The sequence below is a fragment of the Opisthocomus hoazin genome, chromosome 16 (assembly GCF_030867145.1).
Source record: "Opisthocomus hoazin isolate bOpiHoa1 chromosome 16, bOpiHoa1.hap1, whole genome shotgun sequence".
NCBI lineage: Eukaryota > Metazoa > Chordata > Aves > Opisthocomiformes > Opisthocomidae > Opisthocomus > Opisthocomus hoazin.
In genome coordinates, this window is record NC_134429.1 from 21123447 (window position 1) to 21146005 (window position 22559).

Sequence of the window (22559 nt, forward strand, 5' to 3'; positions counted from 1 at the left end):
GGGCCGGGCAGCTGCCCCAAGCCGCGATGCTCTGGGCGCTGGGAGCCCGGCGTCGAGCAGAGCCCGGCGTGGGACAGGGTTGTCACCCCCCACCCACAGCGGGGCATCTCCCACACCGGAGCAGAGCCCAGAAACTCCCTGGCCGGTCCCTGGCTGGCAAAAGCGTGGCTTTGCACCGCCAGGTGTGCCAGAAGCCGGGGGTCTCAGCGCCTCCGGAGAGGACGGAGCGGGTACGGGGGCTGATTGCGGTGTGTTGGCTTTACCCCTTGCACAAGCGGTGACCTGATCAAAAACCCAGGTGACCCGGCCCAGCTCTTTCTGCTGGCTTTCCCGCACGCTGGCCCTTTAAGGAGGCTGTAACAGGACACCTGGAGCCCTGGAGAAGTGTGGCTGAGGTTTCCATGTCTCTAAACTGGCTGGTGTTTTCTTTTTTCCCTCCTCCCCTTTTCCCTTCCTCCAGTCCCAGTTCAATTTGCTGAACAACAGCATGGATCAGAGCATCGGCAGCAGAGCAGCCTCCACCAGCCCCTACAGCTCCGAGCACACCTCCAATGTCCCAACGCATTCGCCCTACTCGCAGCCCAGCTCTACCTTCGACGCCATGTCCCCAGCTCCCGTCATCCCCTCCAACACTGACTACCCCGGTCCCCACCACTTCGAGGTGACCTTCCAGCAGTCCAGCACCGCCAAGTCAGCCACCTGGACAGTAAGTTGCACGTCTTCTTGCCTTCTCGAGAGCGATGCTTGCTGCTGCCGGCGGTGTTTTCGGCTGGCCGGCCGCGAGCACCCGAAGGTCTCAGTGGTGTTTCGCAGCGGGCACGCTCGCGTGGGGAGCCCGCCTGACGGGGACTTCACCCGTGCAGGTGGTCCTGGAAAGTAAAACGTGCAGGAAACGTCAGTGCTTGCTTTTCAGGGGTTTTCTCTACAAGGGCTGTTAATTGAATGTAACTTCTCTCACAGCCGTTCCCTAAACTGCGGTAAATGTCCCTGAAAATCACAAAGCTGGAGAAATGTCCTGGGGAGATACCTGCCTTGTTCTGCTGGTGCTTCCCTACACATTCGCCAGCGACCGCTGTCAGAGGCGAGGCAGTGGGCGAGACGGACTTTTGCTTGCGTCTACTGGGGCCCTTCTCACCTTTGCCGTTAATTCTCGCTTGTCATTTACAATCCTTTTTCATCTTGTACCAGAAGAGTAACTTAATCTCTAGCAGTCACAGCAAAATAACAGAGCAGGTTTTTCACCGAAGAGGGATCACTGCGTGGCATCACGCCGCGTGGGGTGTGGGCGCAGCAGCCCGGTCCTCGGGAGCGGAGACGCGGGTTTGGTTCACTGCCGACCTGACCGCCCGTCTGCAGCCCGGCAGAGGAGCCCTCTGCAGACCAGGGACGCAGGAACCGGGCAGAGCGTACCAGGGCTGCCTTGCTTTTTGTGGCAAAAGGTCCTAAATTCACATCCTGGCTCCTGGCTCAGTGTGGAAACTGTCCCTCTTTTTAAGAAAAAATAGCACTTGTGGCCGGAGTCGGAGGCACGTGTGCCACGGCTGTCCCCTGAGCGCCTGGGAGAGGCAGGGGCAGGGGCTTTCTCCTCCGGGCAGCATCAGCAGAGCAGAAGGGCTGGGGCGAGAGAGCCGGCAGCACAAGGCAGCAGCGGGGTCTCCGCTGGGGCTGCGGCTTGACGTGAGCACGAAACAGGCAGAGCAGACCAGGAGAGGTGTCTCAGCCCGAGGTGCGATAACGACTTTTATTTTTGGAAGCTGATGTGTTTAATTGCTAAGACAGTCCTTCCTGCCGCCGACAGAATGCGTCTCGGGATGCTTTTGTGCAGGGCAGACCCCGGGCTGTGGCCGGGTGCTGCTCCGCTCGCTGCTGCTGGCACGGCACGGCACGGCACGGCACGGCACGGCATGGCACGGCACGGCACGGCACGGCACGGCACGGCACGGCGGGTTGCTCCCGGTGTGTCGTGGTAAGAGGGTGCAGGAGGGGACGGGCTACGGCAGCTGCCGCAGCGCAGGGTCCGTCCCTGTGAACACCAGCAGGCAGGCAGAGCTGGCGAGCCGGCAGCGAGCCGGCCGCGAGCCGGCTTTGAATGCGGCCAAATTCACGGCTGGGGAGCGGAGCAGCTTCCCTGTCCGGGCACCAGAGCTTCACAGCTTCACTGCCGAGTCGTGCTGACCAGGGGCTTGGGACCAGCACCGCGATTAAATACGACTTGCCCTCGTAGGAGCGGTTAAGTGTTCACTGTTTTCCACTGCCTTTCCTTGCGAGGTGTTGCTACAGGATGCGTTTCGTTAGGTTTTGGATGAACTGAAGGTGCTCAGGGCAGGCTGTGACTCCAGCCCACCCCTATCCCTGTTGGGGGATAACTCACAGCAGTTAAAAGCAAAGCTGCACAAGGAAAGGCGGCGTTCCCGTGCCGCAGAAGTGTCCGAATGGAAACCGAGCCCACGGTGATGCAGGGGGTCTCGTCCCGGCGTGGAGGGAGGAGGACGGGGAAGTGCCTGAAGCTCTCTTGCCGCTGTCCCCGGCTGGCGGTGCCGGGGGGAAGGCTTTGGGACGGAGCGGACACAGCCCGGCTGGGGGCTGCGGGACCCCCCCGACAGCGCGGCGGGCAGGGCGTATTCGTGCGCATCCAGAGATGGAGAGAGCACCTAGCAAGATACTCTCTGTGCTCACTTTAATTAGTAGTAAGGAAATACCCTTCCCTCACCCCAGATGATGCACTCTGCAGCTGCAGGGACTAAACCAAAAAAGCCACTAAGGTCTTCTTGGCTGGTTGTCCCCAGAAGAGCGTAGGGAGCAGCAAGAGGCTCCCCAAGGCGGTGCCACCCAGCGAGGGACCCCGGGACAACCCCTTCCCTTGCCGGAGCCACCCCACCCGCCAGGCATCTTTCCACAACTCCAACTAAACTGAGCGTGACTGTCTCGGCATCACCCGGCGCCAACCGGGCTCCTGTAGCTGAGGTGTCCTGCGGGAGCTGGGCGAAGCAGGACAGGACCACTTCTTTCCTCAAGCCTTTGTGTGAAGGTGGCCTTTCTACGTGGGAGCAGCCAGTGCCACGTGGATGCTGTGAGAGCCCTTGGGGAGCCGCTGGACTCCAGAGATGCTCCGTGAACACACCTGGGCAGCCGTGGACACCGGCAGAGGATGGTCCCTGGGCTGGGGGCTGAGGCTGCCGAGCGTGCGGCTGCAAGGGGGGGGTCTGCGGGGAAGTGGAGGGCGGAGGAGTGAGATGCCTGGATGGGCTTTAACGCTTGGCAGGGCGGTGGGTGAGCTGTGCGTCCCCCGAAGGAGGGCTGGCTGCAGGGCTGGCACCGGGCAGCCCGCCGTTCCCCGCGCTGAAGCTGAGCCTCACGAGAACAGAAGTGAGCAGGCAGCGCCTTGCACCCTGGAAAGAGCACGAAGAGCGGTCCTGCTGCAGCGACAGCCAGATTCGCTCCGTCTCCTCCCGGCTGGTGGCTGTCCCAGCCACGCAGCTGCACGTTTGGTGCTGGAGGACAGGGCTGCTGCCTTCCTCCTGCTCCCCTCGAGGTCTGCGTAGCCACCGCCGCGCTGAGAGTCTGTCCTGGTTAAATGGGGAAAAGCAGCCAGCACAAAAACGTGCGTTATATGTTGCCAGAGAGTGAATATACAAACAGTGATGTGGGTCCCCAGTGCGGTTCCCTACGTGAGCTGTCAGTGCGTAGGTAGCAGCATGCAGGCAAGGCTCGGAAAGCTGCGAGGAAACGCAGGCACGTGGGGAGGACTGTTAGGTGCAGAGGCCGCGGGGCTGGGGAGCGTGACGCCTGACGGCTCGGTGACGTCCAGCCACGGGCAGCCGCGTTACCCATCCCGGTGCCCGAAAGGACGCGCGTGGTTGGATTCAGCTCGGCGAAAGAAACAGCACTGCCCGTTTCATCGGCAGCTGGGGCAGCCTCGTGGCTCCCGATGCTTTAAGGTTAACGGCACCAGATAACGTAGGCCAGGCCCGCTGTGAGCGCTGGGCACAGGCTGGCCTTGCCAGGCAGCGTTTCGGGGCAGCGCGGAGCCCTCCGCCCGGAGGAAGGCTCGGCCAGACCGGCGGCTCCGAAGGCCTCCTGCAGTCTGTGGTCGGGTCACGGAGAATCCAGCCGAGGAGGGATGGACAGCTGGTGCGCGGGCAGTGCCAAGCCAAAGAGTTTGATGCGAGTCGCCTTGTCAAGCGGTTTGACGTGGCTTTTTGACACAACCATAAGCTGGGGTGGATGGAGGAGCGTAGCCCCGTAGATTCCTGTTTTTGAAGGGTTTTGACCAAACCCCTCTGTCTATTCCTCTGGGAGGTCTGGCGTTATCCGTTCTCCCGTGCTTAGGAGAGGAGGCTCCGCAGGACCCCAGGGCTCCCGGCCGAGGGCCAGTCTGGCTCTGCAGGACCTGGGCAGGCGAGCACCACCTGGGCGGGGGGAGCACGGTAGCACCGAGCCCACTGCCCTCGTGTGCAGTTCTCGTGTCCGCACTCCAAACCCTCTGTTGACAAAACAGAAGAGGCTTGGGAGGGAAATCCAAAGAAGATGAAAGGTTTGGAACAGAAGCCTTGTAGGGTGATACCAGAGAAACGTACTGCATGAAAGGTCTCCACGAGAAGAGTAAGGGTGGCTTGATCACAGCCTGCATGGGAGATGGTTTCTGATAGCAGACAGCTCTTTAATCTAATAGAAAAAGACATAATGAGATCCAGTGCTTGGAAGCCGAAGCCAGGCAAATTCAGACTAGAAACAAGGTGGAAATTTTTTAACAGTGAGGATAATTAACCGTAGGAACAATTTACCAAGGAATGCGGTGGCTTCTCCAACTCCTGAAGTATTCAAATGAAGAGTCTGCGTATCTCTCACAAGATAAGCTGTGCTTCAGGCAGACACCGTGGGCTCAACGCAGAACGAGGAGGCAGAGGTCTCAGGCCAGCAGCTCAGGGAACCCAACCGGAGGATCGTCGTCTGTCCTCTCTAGCCTTAAAACGCTGGATTTCTAAGTTTAGGAAGTGGGTGAATGGAGAAGGGGCAAAGACTTGGGACATGGGCTTGGGGCTCGGTTTACCAGAACCAGGTCTGTCCTGGCAGAGGGGTGCCAGGCAGCGGGTGGGTGACGCTGGATGTCCCCACTCCGGGGCTGGGCTCTGAGCACCGCACATTGCCACAAACTCCGAACCCGATCGCCCGGGCTGGTCTGTGCTGTGGGAAGCCCCCGGGCTGCCGCCGCCTCCCTTTTCATTTTTAATGGCCTTCTTATCAGCAGAGAGCAGTGGCCAGATGCTGAAAATAAGGTTTTCCCTGTAGGTTCGAACCCCCCTCTGGTAGGCTGCTCCGACGGGGCTGGGAGGAGGACCGGGAGCTGCAAGACGGGGCATGCCGGCAGCCTGCCTGTTTGCTGGAAGCTGTCAGGGCTCTCGGTTCCCCGGAGCTGCCCGTACACGCTAGAGCCGCGAGCCGATCTCGGCTGTTTTCTCACCGGCAGCCCCTCGCCACGCCGGCCAGCTGGTAACTGATAGATAATTAGTATTTTTCTCAAGTCGGGTTTGCGGCAGAAACGCTACCACGTGCGCCAGAGCCAGCAGAAGCGTTAATAGGGTCTTTGGCCTCCCATGGCCTGGCTGCGAAAGGACGTGGGGGCTCAAGCCCCCCGCACGGGGCAGCTGCCCGGGCTTGCATGGAGCCCCTGGAGCCGGGGGGACGGACAAACCTCCGAGCTACGCAGGTGGGGGGTCCCTGGCCACATCCAGGGTCTTGCCTGCTGCTTCGGGGAGCGAACAGCCTACGATGGAGAGGTTCAAAGCGGAGGGGAGATGCTCCTGCTGTGATGGACGCCGTCCAGCAGCCACCTGCAGCAAAGCCGCCTGCGTCCCAGCGCTCGGCCGGCAGGACACGGCCACGCTGAGCTAGCTCCGGTTGCGGCTGGAGCGCGGGTGCTGGGGGAGCGGGGAGCTGACGTGGTTTGTCTGATGCTGGCTGAGTGAGGAGGATGGAAGTAATCGGTGTGGCAGGAGGCCTCCCTCGCTGGCTGCTGTCTGGAGCTTGTTGGGGTAGAGGCGTTGTGAGGAGGAGGGAAAACCTGTGAGGAGCATGGAAAACCTGTGAGGAGCATCTACAGAAAAGGAGCCCCTTGTTCAAACACTCTCTGGCACCTTTCCGTGCTTCAGAGAGGTTCCTGTCCGACAGCAGCGGCCTGGAGCTGAGCAGGGGCCAGGCATGGCTCCGTCCACTCTACCTCTGAGCCACAAACGTCTTTGTTTGCATCCAAGTGGCTGGGCAGAAGAGCATGGATATTTTGGTGTGCCAGAAGTAGGAGAGCAACCTCAGCATCAGCCTGCTCCAAAGCCCATCGAAGCCAGCCCACTGGAGGCTTTCCACCAGCTCTTGCAGGGCGTGGATGAGGCTCCAGGAGCTCCAGACACAATGGAATTAAGAAAAAAGGCGAAGGAATTTGGCGTGCGATGTTCCAACACGATCCCGCTATCAGCTCCACTATCTTGAAGGTCTATGGTATGCGCAGGTCAGGGGAAGGAGTCGCTGGCGAGGGCCGCTCCGGCGGGAAGGCAGCGCTGTGCTGCGGGCGAGGACGCGCCGGGGAAGCGAGGTCCTCGGGGTCTGCAGCGCGGAGGAGAGGTGGTGACCGAGGGACCCGCTGGAGGAGCTCCGGTCACAGACCGGCTGCAGAAGGAAATGCCCCTCCGTGCTCCGGCCCCGCGGCGATCCCAGGGGACACGGCGGCTGCGTCCCGGCCAGCAGCGCTCCCCACCTCGGCTGCCCCGGCCGAGTCCCTCGGGAGCAGACACAGGGCCGAGGGTTTCAGACCCGCGTCCCGCAAAGCGCGGCTGGCAGCGCTCTGGGACCCCCGACCTCCCGCGGCCCAGGACGGGGGGACGGATGCCGGGTGTGCCCTGGGCTGGCCGCGTTCTCCGCTCCCGGCAGCGGCTGTGAGGAAGGAGGAGCAGCAGCTCCCTCCAGCTTGGCACTGCCTGCCGGGGATGCTGCAGAGGCAGTGGTCTCCCCGCGGCTCCGGTTCACGCGTTTCGTTCCCGGCAGCGATTCCCAAGCGCAGCTCAGCCTCCTCTCCCAGCTTGCTCCCCGTATCCAGTCTCGGTAACACAGCGTAACGGCCTTGCTGGATTCTCGGCTGGCTTTTTGGGTGAGAGGGAGCTCCATCGCGGGCTGCTCAGCAGCCCTGGGTGTCCAGACACTAGAACAGCTCAAGCCAAGCCCCGAGCGTGCCAGCGCTGGCTGGCCGAGCCATGACTAAGATCGGCTGTGGTCCTGGTTGGCAGTTATTTTAAGGATGTGTGCACCAGGGAAGGGAGGGAGAGGACTCCTTTGGGGGTGAACCAAGGGATTTTAATTAGCACTAATGGCATGATAATAAAGGTAGAAGAGTGCAGGCTGGAGCGCAGCAGCCTCTCTGCGCTGCCTGCTGCGGGGGCAGCCCCAGCCCCAGGACATCACCGGTGGTACAGCACCCGTGGGAGCAGGACTGGGGGACCCAGGGTGACCGGGGGGTCCCTGCAGCTGCTGGTGGCCAGGCTGAGCAGAGGAGCTCTGTGCGGGGTGGGGGGGCTCTGCCAGGCTCCTCGAGAACCCCCCTGTCCCAGGCACGGCTGGCAGTGCCCCAGCCATCACCCCAAGCATCACCAGCGTGGTGCAGGGACCGCAGGCACGGGGGGTGGGTGTTGGGGCACCCCTTGCAGCCACCCCCAGGGCAGCGTCCCGGCCGCCCGGGGAGCACCGGCGGATGCTCTCCTCTCGGCCATCAGCGGTACGCTGGGCATATTCAAACCCAGCTCATAGTAAATGAGCAACAAAGTAGCTCTGGGAGGAATTTCCAGCTCAGTGAGAAACTATATAGGCCGGTGATTAAAAAGTGGTTATTAAAAAAATTAGAAAGAAAAAAAATTAGCTCTGTAGTCGGCATGTCTTCCAGGATCTGTCGTAACAGATTCGTCCGAGCCGGTTAACGGTATTTGCGGTTTGCAAGATGCTACATGTCTGAGTAAGATGACAGACACATTATTATCACCTCTCCGCTGCGATCTGTCCGAACCTGTCCCAGGATGCAGCTCCGCAGCTGCTTGCTGGGGAGCGCGAGGAAATTAGCAGCCGGAGGCAGCACTTTTCTTCTCTCTCTCTTGCCAGGCTAGTGGCTTTACTGGGATCCATTGACTGCAGACCTGGACACGTCTTGAGTAGAGCTAATGAGGAGACTGGAATGTAGAAGAGGAGGAGGAGGCTGGTAGGGAGGAGGGGGGAGGATTTGTGGAAAAAGTAATTGTGGAGCAAATCATTTCCTTCAAGAGAGAAGGGAGGACTTGGCTGCAGCCCTCCCGAAGCAGGCAAGTCTAGACGCTTCGGTGTCAACAGTTGAAGATAAATAAGATTTTATCAGCTCCGAATCTGTTGGGACACATCCTCCTAGCGGTTCTGCTGCCCGGGGAGGGCTGGGGGGAGATGGACTTCACCGGCAGGTCTCTCCACGCAGAAGATTCAGGTTACTGTTTGTGCAAGGCTGACAGCATCCGTGGGGAAAACCACCTCTCCCCACTCCAGTTTTTTGCACCAGAGAGGTAGCTGTGGGTCTGAGCAGTGCAGTGGCCTCTTCCAGAGCAGGTCCTGGGTACCCGCTCCGGGTGGGCAGCAGCTGATGCCAAGACTTAATTTCAACGCTGCTTCGCTCCGTCTCCATGACTCGTTGTGGGGCATTAGCTCGCTCAGATCTCGGGATGTGCAAAACGTTTCCTTGGGTGCAGCGGCACTGAGATAACCTCGGGAAACCCCGCCGGGGCTGGCTGCACCCCAAAACTCCGTCGTGCTCATTTCCCCGTTACGTTCGGCACCGACGCAGCGTGGCCTCCACCTCATCCAAGAAGCGGCTGCATTTCAATGCAGAGGCAAAACAAACCCCATCGAAAGACCCTTTGGGGTACCAAGTCCCTGGAGAAACAGAGGTTAATGCTGATACACTGCTAGCACTGAAATAATTTGGCTTTTGCAGTTATCCCCAGTGCTCCGGACTTGCACTGCAGGATCCTTTCACCCAGCAGATGAGGGCTGACGTTGAAAGCCACCAAACTACAGAGAAAGCCGAGAGCAATCTACGTTCTGCAGGTTGACGTAAGCTTCAGGTAGATTGCTCAGTGCTGTGGCTGCTGTTTACACCGTTCCAGCACCCACAAAGCCACACCGACACGTGAACCCGTTGTGCTCTGCAAACGTGCAACAGCAGAGCCTCTGACATCTTCTGCGAAGAGAGACGACCTCAGTCAGAACGTGACGGGGGAGGCAGGCACTGACGGCCCAAAGCGTAGAGCAGGGACTGAAAATGGAGGTGGGAGGTGCCAGGGCAGAATGTACCCAAGCTCTTCTGCAGGCATGAGAGAAACCTGGGGGCTGAGGTCTGGATGTGCTGATGCACCAGCGCCGGGGTGCAGGTGTCCGGAGATGCCGTTCCTGCGTGGGCCATTAAATACCGGCGTTTTGCTCTCCTGGGTTCCGCTTCACAACTGCCTCGTCTGGCGCTGGAGGAACGCGCGGTGCTTCCGTGCTCGCTGCAAGCCGGGCGTGCACACTTCAGCTGCGGCTCCCAGGTACCAGGACATCAGGTTATGGGGCACAGCCCTGCAGAGACGCACGTGTGGCAGATTATTAGCAAACACAGATAACCACGTAGGAGCAGAGGCACCTCCTCTGCTTGGCATCTGAGCAAGAGGTACCTTTGGCTGTCCCCTATGGAGAGCGTACATTGCCGAGGGCTCTTCCTGGTGGAGAACACGGCCGGGGATGGAGAGCCTCCCGGGATCCCCAGAACACCACGCTCCCTCGCCCGGTGGCCGTGGCCGGGCCGGCTCTGCGAGCCCGGGAGCGCTTCGCCCCAGCAGCGGCTGGAGATGCGGCTGCGGGACGGCCGCACGCCGCGGGGAGCCAGGAGCATGGCAGCACAGGGCACAGCCCTGACTTTTCTTGCCCAGAGTTATCAGCACGGAATTCCTTAAAAGAATAGTTTGTTATTGTGGAAGGATCTTTGAAGGCAATCCTGGAGCTGTTAAGACATGATAAGGTTATCAGCGGAGGCATGCCTGCGTTGAGTGGCAGCCTCTCTCCCTGCGGGGCAATCGCTCTGCTATTTAACAGAGATTTATCCATGTCATAACATGGTATAATGAGAGAATTTGTTACCGAAGAACTTGCCATAATGCACCTCCACTCTTCCAGAGCAGTTTTATTTCCCAGGCGTGTTGAGGGCTGCCCGGGAATGTCTACATGAAAGGATCCTTTGACAGCAGTTGTCAGTATTTTAACACCTGGCAAGGAAGAGCCCCCCCCTCCAAATAACCCCTGTTTTGCCACGATGTCTCCTCAAAACAGGGGTGTTGAGACCCCTCACGCTGCGGGTGAGCGGGTTACAGGGGCTGCAGCCATGCGGGAGCAGCCGCATTCCAGGCAGGACCGTGCTTCAGCACGGACACGGTCCCTGCTGGAGAGGCACGGCGGCACGGGGGGCTAACCTGGCCCGGGTGTAGTCACAGCCCTCAGTACAAAATTGGGGGATTTCAGTGAGAGGCAGCATCTCTAAGCATCCTCTCTCTCTGGGCTAGCCCGCGTGCCTCTGAGATTCAGGATTAATTCTTGCTGCCAGATTCAGCTTCATGTAACACCTCCCGATCGCACCCTCTAACAACCACAGAATCACAGAATAGTAGGGGTTGGAAGGGACCTCTGTGGGTCACCCAGTCCAACCCTCCTGCCGAAGCAGGGTCACCTACAGCAGGCTGCACAGGACCTTGTCCAGGCGGGTCTTGAATATCTCCAGAGAAGGAGACTCCACAACCTCCCTGGGCAGCCTGTTCCAGGGCTCCATCACCCTCAGAGGGAAGAAGTTCTTCCTCATCTTCAGACGGAACTTCCTGTGCCTCAGTTTGTGCCCATTGCCCCTTGTCCTGTCACTGGGCACCACTGAAAAGAGCTTGGCCCCATCCTCCTGACCCCCACCCTGCAGATATTTGTAGGCATTTATAAGGTCCCCTCGCAGCCTTCTCTTCTTCAGACTGAACAAGCCCAGTTCCCTCAAACTCTCCTCGTAGGGGAGATGCTCCAGTCCCCTCCTCATCCTCGTAGCCCTCCGCTGGACTCTCTCCAGTAGCAGCATCCTTCAGCTCGCCCTGGCACAGAGCGGGCTCTGCCCCCCGGGACGTGCCCCCCACCAGCCACCTCCCTGCCCTGCGAGCTGGTACCTGCTGCCGGCCAGCCATGAGCCCAGCACATCCTCACAGCACAAGGACTGCTGCCATCTGCCCTGGCCAAAGCCTCTCCCCTTTATATCCTCCCTGACCTTCCCTCGAAACGCCACCTGAGAGCGGTTTCTCTCGTTTGCCTCGTTAGCGGCTCCCGGGGTGGCAGGAGCCCATCCAGCCCTGGCAGGCTGGGTGGGAGCCCCTCTCCCGCGGGCAGGGCATGGGGTCAGCAGCGCGGATCCCTTCCGCGGAGCCGGCCGGTGCGCCGGGGCACGGCACTGGGCTGGCGGCAGCGGGCGGCGGGGTCTGAGCCGTCCCCCTCAGCCCCTGGAGCTTCGCTGCCGCTGAGCCCCGCTGTCCCCGGGCACGGGCTGCCGCGGCGGGAGCCTCGCTGGGCTCCGCACCCCTGTGTGTGGATGGCTCAGGACAAGCTTTAACGTCCTCACCGGTACCCTGCACGGTGGTATTTCCTTGGCATCGGGCGTTGTGTTGTGGGGATGAGATAAAATGCTTGTGAGCAGGAACATGCCCTGCCATGCAGGGACTGGCTTCGCCCTGGGCGGCCGGGGTGGGCTCCTGCGCAGCAAACGCATTCCTTGTGGGATGGAGAGCAGCGTGGCAGCGGAGAGGCGGAGGGGAATCGTGCGTCCCCCCGGGCTGGCAGCCGGGGCACGCGGTGTCGGCGAGGCGAGGGACGGGCTGTGGCACACGCTGCCGGCTGGCCCCGCTCCGGCAGTGCCAGGGCCCAGCGCCAGCGCAGAGCGGTCCGAGGGGCTCTGCCGCGCTGCCGAGCTCCGAGCGGGGCCGGCTCGCGGGCACGCTGCCATCCCCTTCCCGTCCTCAGCTTCCCCGTGCCAAGCAGGTCCTCGCCAGAGGAGTCTGCCTCTTGCTCCTAACCAAGCAAATCCCGTTGTGCCCTCACGAGGAGCGTTTCAGTGGTGACAAACCATTAACGAGCGACGCGGGCACGGGGTCCAGCAGCCTGCCGAGCATCCTCCTCCCCCAGCCCGCCCGGGGAGCGGCCCCCGCCACGTCCCCCACCACGGCCACTGCCGGCGGCTGCAGAGGGGCGAGTCGTGGCCAGGGCCAACCCTGGCTGTGTCACCAGAAGTGAACCCCGAGGTCTGGCGTCATTAGCTGTGATTCTGTTAACGATGCCGAGCACAGCGTCCTCAGGCTGCGGTGCATCAGCACCCGGAGCGCTCAGCCAGGAGCTGCGTGTGGCAACAGACTCAGGGTGACGATTCCAAGCGGGGCTGAGGGATGTGTGAACGAGGGTTCACGGTGGTTTTCAGCAAGATTTCCTCTCAGTCACAGCGTCGCGGGTGCTCCCGCCGTGCCGCAGCGCTGAGGCTTGTCGGGAAACCCTGCCTACAGCACCCAGCCCTGGACCCCCTCGGTGGCTGCATCTGGTTTGTGTGGGAAGCAGATAGGATGCAGTGTGGGTGAATTTGGTCATATTTAAATATCTCCAGGGGAAAACCAAATATCGAGCCCAGACAATAAGCAGCTCCTGCAGAGAGAGGCTGGATTTCCTCTGGCCGCTGGCCCCTGCGGGACGCGCAGCCGCGGTCTGCAGCGCTGCGACCCGTCGCGGGGCTGCGCGGAGCCCGGGGCCGTTCCCTCCGGCGGCACGCGGAGCGGCTTGGCGCTGGCACAGCCCCTGCGGCGCGGCCGGCGCTCGGCTCGGAGCGTTGGGAAAGCCGCGGGTGGGTGGGCGCGAGAGCCGCGGGAGCAGAAACGCCAGCCCGGCGCAGGCGGGAGCCCCGCGAAGCCCCCGAGCAGCAGCGGGGATGCTGAGGGTGGGCAGGGGAGCATCCAGACCCAGTGCCACACGCCCGATGGGGCTCTCTTCTTTCCCAGTACTCCCCCCTGCTGAAGAAACTCTACTGCCAGATAGCGAAGACATGTCCCATCCAGATCAAGGTGTCCACCCCGCCGCCCCCGGGCACCATCATCCGGGCCATGCCCGTCTACAAGAAGGCAGAGCACGTCACCGAGGTGGTGAAACGCTGCCCGAACCACGAGCTCGGCCGCGACTTCAATGACGGTGAGCGCTGGTCCCCGTGCGGCGGGTGCAGGGTGGGCGTCCCGGGCGGCCCCGTCCTCCAACGCCGCGTTTGCCTTGCAGGCCAGGCAGCCCCCGCCAGCCACCTCATCCGGGTGGAAGGCAACAACCTCTCCCAGTACGTGGACGACCCCGTGACGGGAAGGCAGAGCGTGATGGTGCCCTACGAGCCCCCGCAGGTACCCGGGGTGGGGGGCAGGACCCGTGCTCCTCTCCGTCGGGGCCGCAGCAGCTCTGCCTGCGCTGGGGGTGAGCCTGCGGTGACAGGGCTGCGTGGTGGCTGCTGGTGTCCTGAGCAGGAGCCCCGTTGGCCCTGGCACGCCTCAGGCCAACCCTTCCTCGCTCCCCGCGCTGGTGGCCGCTGCGTTCGAGCGCCGTGAAGCACCCCAGAGCATCCCGTTCCTGGGAAGCAGGGTGCAAAGGGAAATCCCCCCCCAGGCCAGCCCCAGGGGACCCCAGGGACCCCACAGTCCTTGTCCAGCCCCAGCTTCCCAGCGAGGACCGTCTCCCCACCGCCCTTCCCCGGTGCCCCCTGCGAAGCGTCCCCTCGGAGCCCCCCCCCTCACCCTGCCAAGGTGCCAGCCCCATGTCGGGAGCCGGGGGGGCCCAGGCAGCATCTGCCTGCTTCTGTCTGGGGGGCCCAGCCTGCCTCCCCCCCCCCCACGCCCCGCTCAGCGCCGGCTCTCCCCTCCCGGGCAGGTGGGCACCGAGTTCACCACCATCCTCTACAACTTCATGTGCAACAGCAGCTGCGTGGGAGGGATGAACAGGAGGCCCATCCTCATCATCATCACGCTGGAGACCAGAGAGTGAGTGGCCGTCGGAGCAGGGACGGGCACTGCGGGCGGGCTGGGGGCTCTCAGGGAGGAGCCCCCCGCTGCAGGGAGCACCCCGAGGAGCAGCAGACATGGCAGCCCCCCCAGCCTCAGCCTGCGGCAGGGGAAAAACTCTTCTCTGCTGGCTTGGAGGGGCTGGGGACCCAGCCCAGCATCGGCCTCTCTGCCAGCAGCTGGAGCCTTCCTCTGCTGCAGGAGCTCCTCTTCCTCAGGAGACTGCTGCCGAGGGGCTCCCCGCACCCGCGCCGCGGGGGCTCGGCTGCTTCCCGAGCAGGTGGGGTGGGAAGGCGCTTTGCTGGGCTGGTTCCTGAGCTGGGACTAGAGGACCCACAGAGGTCCCTTCCAACCCCTACCATTCTGTGGTTCTGTGACTGCGCTGGACGGAGCCGCCGTCGCTTCCCAGGCAGAAGCAGGGTCACCCGTCTCCCTCTGCTCCCAGCGGCCAGGTCCTCGGCAGGAGGTCGTTCGAGGGACGGATCTGTGCCTGTCCCGGCAGAGACCGGAAAGCTGATGAAGACCATTACCGAGAGCAGCAAGCCCTGAACGAGAGCGCAGCCAAAAATGGCAACGCCAACAAGCGCAGTGAGTCCCGTGCCGGGGGAGGGAGGGGGCTCAGGGGGGCTCTGCCGCAGCCCCGGGCTGCACCCCCCCCTTGCCGCTCCAAGCCGTGTGGATGCTTCTGCCTCGGCTCCTTTCCCACCCACCCAGAATCGCTGCGCCCCAGAAGTTGGGGCTCAAATCCACATCCAGGCACGATGCCCTGGCTTTTCTCGACTAAATCTGGAGTCTGATAGACAGGACCCACAGCGCAAAGCCCTTTGCGCAGGGCTTTCACGTCCAGATATATTTCTTCTTCATTATTGTTATTAATAAAGGGACATCATCCATACCAGAACCCAGGTGACGCTGGCATCCTGCACGGCTTGAGCCCAAATCCTGCAGGGAGCCGAGGGGGCGGCCGCCGCCGTGTCCCCAGGACAGCGTGCCCACGCTCTTCCTCTCTGCTTTCCAGCCTTCAAGCAGAGCCCGCAGGGCATCCCAGCGCTGGGGGCCGGCGTGAAGAAGCGGAGGCAGGGGGACGAGGAGATGTACTACGTGCCTGTAAGCGTCCGTGGGCTGCGCTGGGCGAGAGCCCGGCTGGGGATGGTGGTGGCATGGTCCCCTCGGCGAGGAACGCCCTGGGGCTGCGGCGTGGGGCAGGACGGGGCTGCGGTGTCCCGCAGGGCAGCGGGCACGGGGGCTGAGCAGAGACCCAGAGAACAGGGGCAAGGCACCTGCGAATGCACGTGTCCGAGGGACCCCTGGACCCCCGCGTCATCCCTGGCCGCAGAGACACCGCACCTCGCGCGGCCGGGTGGGAAATGGGGCTGTGGGGAAGGTGCCCGGGTGGGGTGGGCAGAAAGCGAAGCCCTGGGCTTGTTCCCTCCTCCAGGTTCGAGGCCGGGAGAACTTCGAGATCCTGATGAAGATAAAGGAGAGCCTGGAGCTGGTGGAGCTGGTCCCGCAGCAGCTGGTCGACTCGTACCGGCAGCAGCAGCAGCAGCTTCTGCAGAGGCAGTGAGTGCCGAGGGCCCGCAGCGGGTCCGCCCGGGGAGCAGCCCCCCAGTGATCCCAGTCCGGGGTGCTGGGCTGGCTCGCAGCGCATCTGCCGAGCTCCTGCTACCCGGCCGGGGCTGACAGCCGTGGCAGAGCCGCGTTTCTGTGCCGCAGCACGGCTGCCCGCAGCCCAGCAGCACGGTCTGACGGGGCAGGGGAGCCCCATCCCACCCCGCTGCGGGCTGACCGGCTGCCGCTTGCCTTTCCCGAGCAGGACCCCGCTGCAGCCGCCTTCCTCCTACGGCCCCGTCCTCTCACCCATGAATAAAGTCCACGGCGGGGGAATCAACAAGCTGCCCTCAGTCAACCAGCTGGTCGGGCAGCCGGCGCAGCACAGCTCCAGCTCCGCGCCCAGCCTGGGGCCCATGGGTAAGGTCCTGCCTCGCCGGGCAGCGCGGGCAGAGGGGCCCATCCGGCCGCGGGCTCCCTGCCGAGGGAGCGGGCGGTCACCGCGGCTGGGGCGATGCCTGACAGAGCTGTTTGCGTTGGCGTGGCCGTTGGCAGGACCCGGAATGCTGAACAGCCACCCCATGCAACCCAACGGGGAGATGAACGGCGGCCACTCCTCCCAGTCCATGGTCTCCGGATCCCACTGCACCCCCCCTCCGCCCTACAACCCCGATCCCAGCCTCGTCAGGTAGGGAAGGCGGCCGGTGCCCTGTCTGTCTCGTCCTCTGGCGTCTCTTGCTGTTGTCCCTCGCTCTAACCTTCCGAGCTGTCTAGAAACCGGTCAGCTGGCCACTGGTCCCAACTGAGAAATCACTGCTCACGAGATCACGTAGACCGTTCTCCTCACCTCAGAAACCAAAGCCCAGCTACCTACCAGTTAGAAACCTCTATTTCCCTCGTATACCTCTGTCTGGGTAATCCATCCCTGCTTAATTAAAAATTAAATGCGTCCAAACGAGAGTCTTTTCCTGCATGTCAAGCAGCACGCAGCTTCGTGAGCTTCCCCTTCCCCTCCCTTACCAGGGATGTCTGGATATCGCTCCGGGGGCTGATTCCCGTCAGGAACAGGTCTGCAGCCACGTCGTAACGGTGCGGTCCCCAGCAAGGCCGCGGAGTCTCGGCAGCGGGGGGCTCTGCGGCGGCGCGGTGAGGGTCGCACGGCCCCAGCCCCCCAGGCTGACGCCCCAGAGCCCGACCCGCTGCCCAGAGCAAGGCAACCCCCACCTCCCCGCAGCCTCGGCCCCCGCGCGTTCTCCCCGTCCGTTACTCAGCTGAAACCTCCGAAGAGCAGGAGAGGAAAAAATTCTATATTAGGAATGAACCCAGGCGCCTGCTTCGCTCTGAGATTAACGGCAGCGGGGGTCACGCTTGGGATGGCAACGGCGCGAGGCAAAAAGCCGGCCCGAGCAGTGGGAGCAGCCCCGAGCGAGCGAGCGAGCTCCGTGCCGGCCGTGCCGAGCTGCCGGGGCCAGAGGCGGCAGGGGCTCGCCGCAGCCCCCCCGCCTGTGCCCGTGGTTTGCAGCCACAGCGATGGTTGCGAGCGCAGCTTGTCTTCGTGAGAAGTTAACGCCACTTAATTTTCCAAATTTTTTCTGCAGTTTTTTAACAGGATTGGGGTGTCCAAACTGCATCGACTATTTCACCTCACAAGGGTTACAGAATATTTACCACCTGCAGAACCTATCCATAGAGGTAAATGCTTTGGGAAGATCTGTTCTTACCACTTGTTTCTCTCAGCGGTCGATCTGAAAAGCAGGGACAAATCCGTTGCAGAGGAACGGGAGAGCTGAGCGCCAGCCCGTTGGGCAGCGCCTGCGCTCCCCGGGCCGGGGCATCCTCCTGGTCCTGCGTGTGCAGCAGGAGCTCCCTCCACGGTAGCAACCTCCGCAGCCTCAACTGCTTCTTCCAGACCGTCCGAAACAAAAGAGCTAAAAGAGCCCCAGACCTCAGGTAGATTTTTCCACCTAACGCAGGAAAAGCAGCTGAGCGCTCAGCGGAATAACGCCCAGCGCGCTGAGCCGGCGGGAGCATCGCCGCTGCGGCTCAGGCAGTTTTCAGTCAGACTCTGACCTGCTCTGCCGTCTGCCCGCTGAGCTCTACGGCAGAAGAGGCTGAAGCAGGGAGTCAAACCCAGGGCCCTTGGAGCGAGGGAACCCTGGAATGAAGTAGCCCAGGACAGACAAAACCTTGTGTGAAAGACAGCAGAGGGGATGCTACCGAAACCCGAGCTTGCACGGAGGTCAGCCCTCTGCTGCTGCCGCTCTGGGTCAAAGCGCGTCTCCTGCTGACGGTACCCAGGGCGGCACCGAGGCAGGGGCTTCCCCGGCCCATCAGGGTGACGAGGAGAAGGAAAAAAATAGAGATAAAAATCCGGCACCCTTTGAGCCACAGCAAGCCCTCTGAATGCCAGCGCGGGCGTTCTGGCCGAGACAAGGTCCCGCCTTGCCCCCAGGCAGGCTGTGGTGGCTGTCGCCTGCCCGGCAGCTACAGCGCGGCCGCGCCGTGGGGATGCCGCTGGCGGAGACGCGATGATCTCTCGGTGGTAGCTGGGACCAGTTGCGTGACCTTAGCCTGGCTTTGGACCATTTTCTGAACTAACTCCGTGACCGTCTGTAAGCTGTCAAAGGAAACGTTTGGTGTGGCCAAAACTCGTGTCGGATCGCTGAGCTGTGTGTCCCAGTCAGTAATTAGTAATTACTAATTGCGTACTCGCTGTCTGCTCTAGTTAACACTCACGTGAGTCTCTGTGTTTGGCATTAACGTGGATCCCTGGCAGCTCTCTGCCACAGCAGCATTCGCCCCGGGTCCCGAGGTTATCGACCTCGCTTGGCGTCGCGGCCACCGCCCTTCGCGTCGTGCCAGCCTGCGACCGCCCGCCTCGGAGCGTTCGAGCCTGGCGCCGGCCCCGCAGGGAGCCCGGCCAGGTCCCCAAGGCCCTCAGAGCCCCCCAGGGCTGGCGGTACCCAGACCTGCTGCTCCAGCCTCCCAGTCCGGGACTGGAGAGGAGCTGGCCTGGCTGGCAGCTCCTCGCCCAGGCGAACGGACACGAGGATGCTCCACGTGCTGCTCTGCAGCCGGCGTCCGAAGGGGACAGGTCCCCTCCCTCCCCTTTGCACATCAGTTTGATGTGAACGCACCCCTAAAAAAGAAAAAAAAAATTCTAACCTGCAAAGTTCGCGTAAGCGCTCAGCTGGCCATCGGCAGGAAGGAGGAGTGCCCGTGGGGGAGGCACCCGTGGGCTTGGAGCCGTGGCCGGGGGGCTGGGGCATCGTGCTCGCGTGGCCCCCTGGAAGCAGAGCTGGGGGGTCCGGGCTCGCTCCCGCCAGCGCAGCCGCGCCTGCCGGCCGTTCCTCAGCGGCGTTGTCCTTGCAGGATCTTGGAGCTCTGAAGATCCCGGAGCAGTACAGGATGATCATCTGGAGAGGTCTGCAGGAGCTCAAGCAGAGCCACGACTACGGGGCCCAGCAGCTCATCCGCTCCAGCAGCAACGCCTCCACCATCTCCATCGGCAGCTCGGGCGAGCTGCAGCGGCAGCGCGTGATGGAGGCCGTGCACTTCCGCGTGCGCCACACCATCACCATCCCCAACCGCGGCGCGGCCGACGAGTGGGCAGACTTCGGGTTCGACCTCCCGGACTGCAAAGCTCGCAAACAGTCCATAAAGGAGGAATTCACGGAGGGAGAGATCAACTGAGGGCCTCCGGCAGGCAGCCAGGCACCGGGGGGGAGCGAAACCCCCCGTGAAAAATATTTTCAGCCCCGAGCGTCTGGAAAAGTGTAATTTTGTTGTCCGGAGGGGAACTGCGAGAAGCACGGCCCCGGCCGAGCGGGAGGCCCTGCCGCGGAGGGGAAGCCGCGGTGGCTTCGGCAGAGAGCCGAGAGGAAGAGGAGGGCGGCTGAGGCAGCTCGCTGCCGGGAGGGGAGGCACCGGCCGCCGCTCGACGCCGTTCCGGGTTTCACCCGAGGACCCCGCAGCCGACAGCCGCGGCGGAGGGCCGGTGGCACAGTTCCCAGCCTTCGTCAGGGCTCGGCTGCCCCCGCGGTGCCCACGCCCCACGGGTCTGCGTCGCTGTGCGGAGGACTCGGCCCTCGGCCGCCCCGTCCCCGACCCCGTCACCTGCCCGCGACGGCCGCCGAGCATCCCCACCGCTTTCCTGACGGACGGCCAGCACGCGCCCGCTCCCTTCAGTGCTTCGTAGAGCAGAAAAGAACCTGTTTGTCCGTTCCCAATGTGTTCATGTACTTAAATATTTGTGTATATAACCAGAAGCAATTGTACATACGGTATAGTCGTTGTGCTGTAAGGAGAAAAAAGATTTATTTTCATGTAAGCTATAAAAATTGATACCTGCTCCTGAGACACTGTAGTGTCAAGTAAATTAATTTCATGTTCTAGCATGTAAACATGCAGAAAATGACGTCTCCGGCCTTCTCTGTTCCAAATGCGATTTCTTCTTCCTGCGCTGGGTCTCTCTCGGGGGCCAGCCCGGGAACGCTGCGGGAAGGCAGCGGGCTGGGCGATCCCGCCCTGCGGCACGGGGCCAAGCTGGCGAGCAGGAGCCCAGGCGCTGCAGACTCGATCCCGCGCTGGAGCGAGGAGACGGACGAGGCGACCGCGTGAGGTCTTTCCAGTTTTGGTCTCTGTTCCTGGTCCTTTTTTTCCAGGCATCATTTGTCTGCTGACTCCGGCTGGGAGCAGACCTCAGCGGAAGGCTGGGACGCGGGGCGGCGCGCGCCCTGCCAGCGCCCACGCGTATTGCGGGGTGACAGCCCACCGGTGTCCGAGCGGGACGGCGGGCAGGGACCTCCTGCAGTTGCCCCCTCAGCCTCCGGCCGCTCCAGACGTCGGGCAGCCTGAGGGAACCCATGCAGGAACGACGCTGCCCGGCCCCTTTCCACTCCTGCGTCTCCTCCTCTCTGTGCCGGAGACCTTCCCAAGGCAGACCCACGGCTGCGTCCCACGGCCCCCAGGCTGGGGAAGGAGCCAGGAGACCCCTCGCACAGCCCCAGGCCTTCGCACCAGCAGAGCTGAGGAAGAGGAGCTCCGGTCCCACCCGTGCCGGGCGCGCCGCAGCGATGCGCCTTCTCCTCGCAGGCCACGTCCCCACCCGAAGGCAGCATCACGGGCAAGCGAGCGCAAACTCCGCCGCAGCAGCAGCCCCCGGGCCCGGGTCCTCCCTTCGTCCCGGCGTGCAGCAACAGCTCGGAGCCTTCGGCGCGCAGGGGGTGGCCTCCTCTCCCTCGCAGCCCGCGGCGCCGGGCTCCGCTCCGCTCTCGCGCCCGGGCGAGCCGCAGGGCCGTCGCACCCCTCCACGCCGCAGCGGTTCGGAGCACGGCGCCTTCAGCGCTACCGGAACGTGAACGCGTGCCCGAAGAGAACGGCTCATTAAAGCACTTTAATGCTTTAAAGGTTTTGAAACGATCATTCATGTTCTCACTGCTAAGGCTTCTCCCGGCAGTATTAACCGATGCGCCCCAAACCTGGTATGAACGGTATTTTTTGTAACGTTATCTTTGGAAAATGTGTTATTTTTATAGCTGTGGTTTCTCTTTTTTTTTTTTTTTTTTTTGTAACACAATAAAAGCACATGTGGGAATTACAACACCTGGCAACTGCAGTCTTGCTTCTGCTGCAGGGACAGTGCCCTCCGGCAGCGGCGAGAGCCGGGCCCGCGCTCGCTCCGCTGCACCCGGCAGCCACGCCGCAGGCGGAGCGGCGGCTCCGCGCAGGAGCCGGGGTGGTCACCACCAACCCCCACCCACTCAGCCGACCGGGCGCGAGTTTGCAGCGGCTTTCTCGACTTCTAGTAGAGCTCCCCGAGTTTCTGCAAGTTTAACGGAGCAGAAGCGAATTAAAATTATTCTACTGTCCTTCTGCTTCAATTATTTTAAGATTAAAGGTCCAGATGTAAGGTCACAAGTGGAAACACCACTTTATAAAGATTAATAAATCTATTCCCGTCAGATAAGCCAGTAATTCTGACAGCAAGCCGAATTTCCACGGCCACACGGCTTGCAGTCCTCAAGGTCAGCAATGCTGAGGCACCATCCACAGAATCACAGAATCACAGAATGGTCGGGGTTGGAAGGGACCTCTGTGGGTCACCCAGCCCAACCCCCTGCCCAAGCAGGGTCACCCAGAGCAGGCTGTAGAGGACCTTGTCCAGGCGGGTCTGGAATATCTCCAGAGAAGGAGACTCCACAGCCTCCCTGGGCAGCCTGGGCCAGGGCTCCATCACCCTCAGAGGGAAGAAGTTCTTCCTCATGTTCAGACGCCCTTCTAAAGGCGTAGAAAGAAGTCCCGGGTCAAACGCAGACCCCAGCGCCGGGAAATCCAACCCGAGTGGGAAGTCAGGTAGTGGATGGGGCCAGCGGCTGCTCAGTTGTGCTTGTTCTTGGCTTGGGGGAAATTTGCCACATAAAAACCCACCCACCCAACCAACCCACTCAATCCAGGAGGTTCAGAGCAAACGCCAAGCAGTAAGAGTTACCATGTTGTTAGTGGACAGACTCTGCAGACTCTGCCCAGGACACAAAAGCAGCGTTTGGGCCAGACCCTGGGAAGAAGCAGCCAAAGCTGCTCACTTTCCCCCTGGCTACAACGGCTCGGTTTATGTATTTCCTCAGGTGGTTACAGCACAGGAGTCCAAGCTGGCTGAGCAGCAGCAGCTGAGCAGCGAGTTACAGGGGACGGTCAGCCAGCTGCGGGCAGAGGTCCTGAGCGGCCGCTGCCACGTCCAGAAGCAGCAGCGGGCCCGCGAGGCGATCCAGGGCCACGCCAAGACACTGCAGCACAGCGAGCTGCAAACCAGAGCGGCCCTCGAATGCATCGCCGGCAGGGTAAGCGCAGCCTCCTTCGCTTCGGACTCCTGCCTCCCTCCTG

General features: G+C 62.3%; 1 protein-coding gene across 3 annotated transcripts; it reads left to right on the forward strand.

The window, feature by feature from the left end:
* Nucleotides 1–472: 472 nt before the first annotated feature.
* Nucleotides 473–19436, forward strand: TP73 (tumor protein p73). 3 transcript variants are annotated; one of them, XM_075437224.1, is made up of 11 exons: nt 473–706; nt 13092–13278; nt 13360–13475; nt 13996–14105; nt 14572–14714; nt 15145–15233; nt 15565–15689; nt 15943–16097; nt 16233–16365; nt 17276–17369; nt 19050–19436. In XM_075437224.1, the coding sequence occupies exons 1-11, from the start codon at nt 488–490 to the stop codon at nt 19368–19370; spliced, it is 1692 nt and encodes a 563-aa protein (XP_075293339.1). In that variant the 5' UTR covers nt 473–487; the 3' UTR covers nt 19371–19436. The 3 variants fall into 3 exon arrangements, with proteins under 3 accessions (XP_075293339.1, XP_075293342.1, XP_075293341.1); XM_075437227.1 differs by lacking the exons at nt 15943–16097; nt 17276–17369; XM_075437226.1 differs by lacking the exons at nt 15943–16097; nt 16233–16365.
* Nucleotides 19437–22559: the final 3123 nt, after the last annotated feature.

What these genes read in the sequence shown, in the direction of transcription:
- TP73 (XM_075437224.1), top strand. Translation starts at nt 488, where the DNA reads ATGGATCAGAGCATCGGCAGCAGAGCAGCCTCCACCAGCCCCTACAGC. An exon ending in TGCCCTACGAGCCCCCGCAG is followed by an intron (nt 13,476 to 13,995) that starts GTACCCGGGGTG and finishes CCTCCCGGGCAG; the next exon opens with GTGGGCACCGAGTTCACCAC. An exon ending in TGCAGAACCTATCCATAGAG is followed by an intron (nt 17,370 to 19,049) that starts GTAAATGCTTTG and finishes TTGTCCTTGCAG; the next exon opens with GATCTTGGAGCTCTGAAGAT.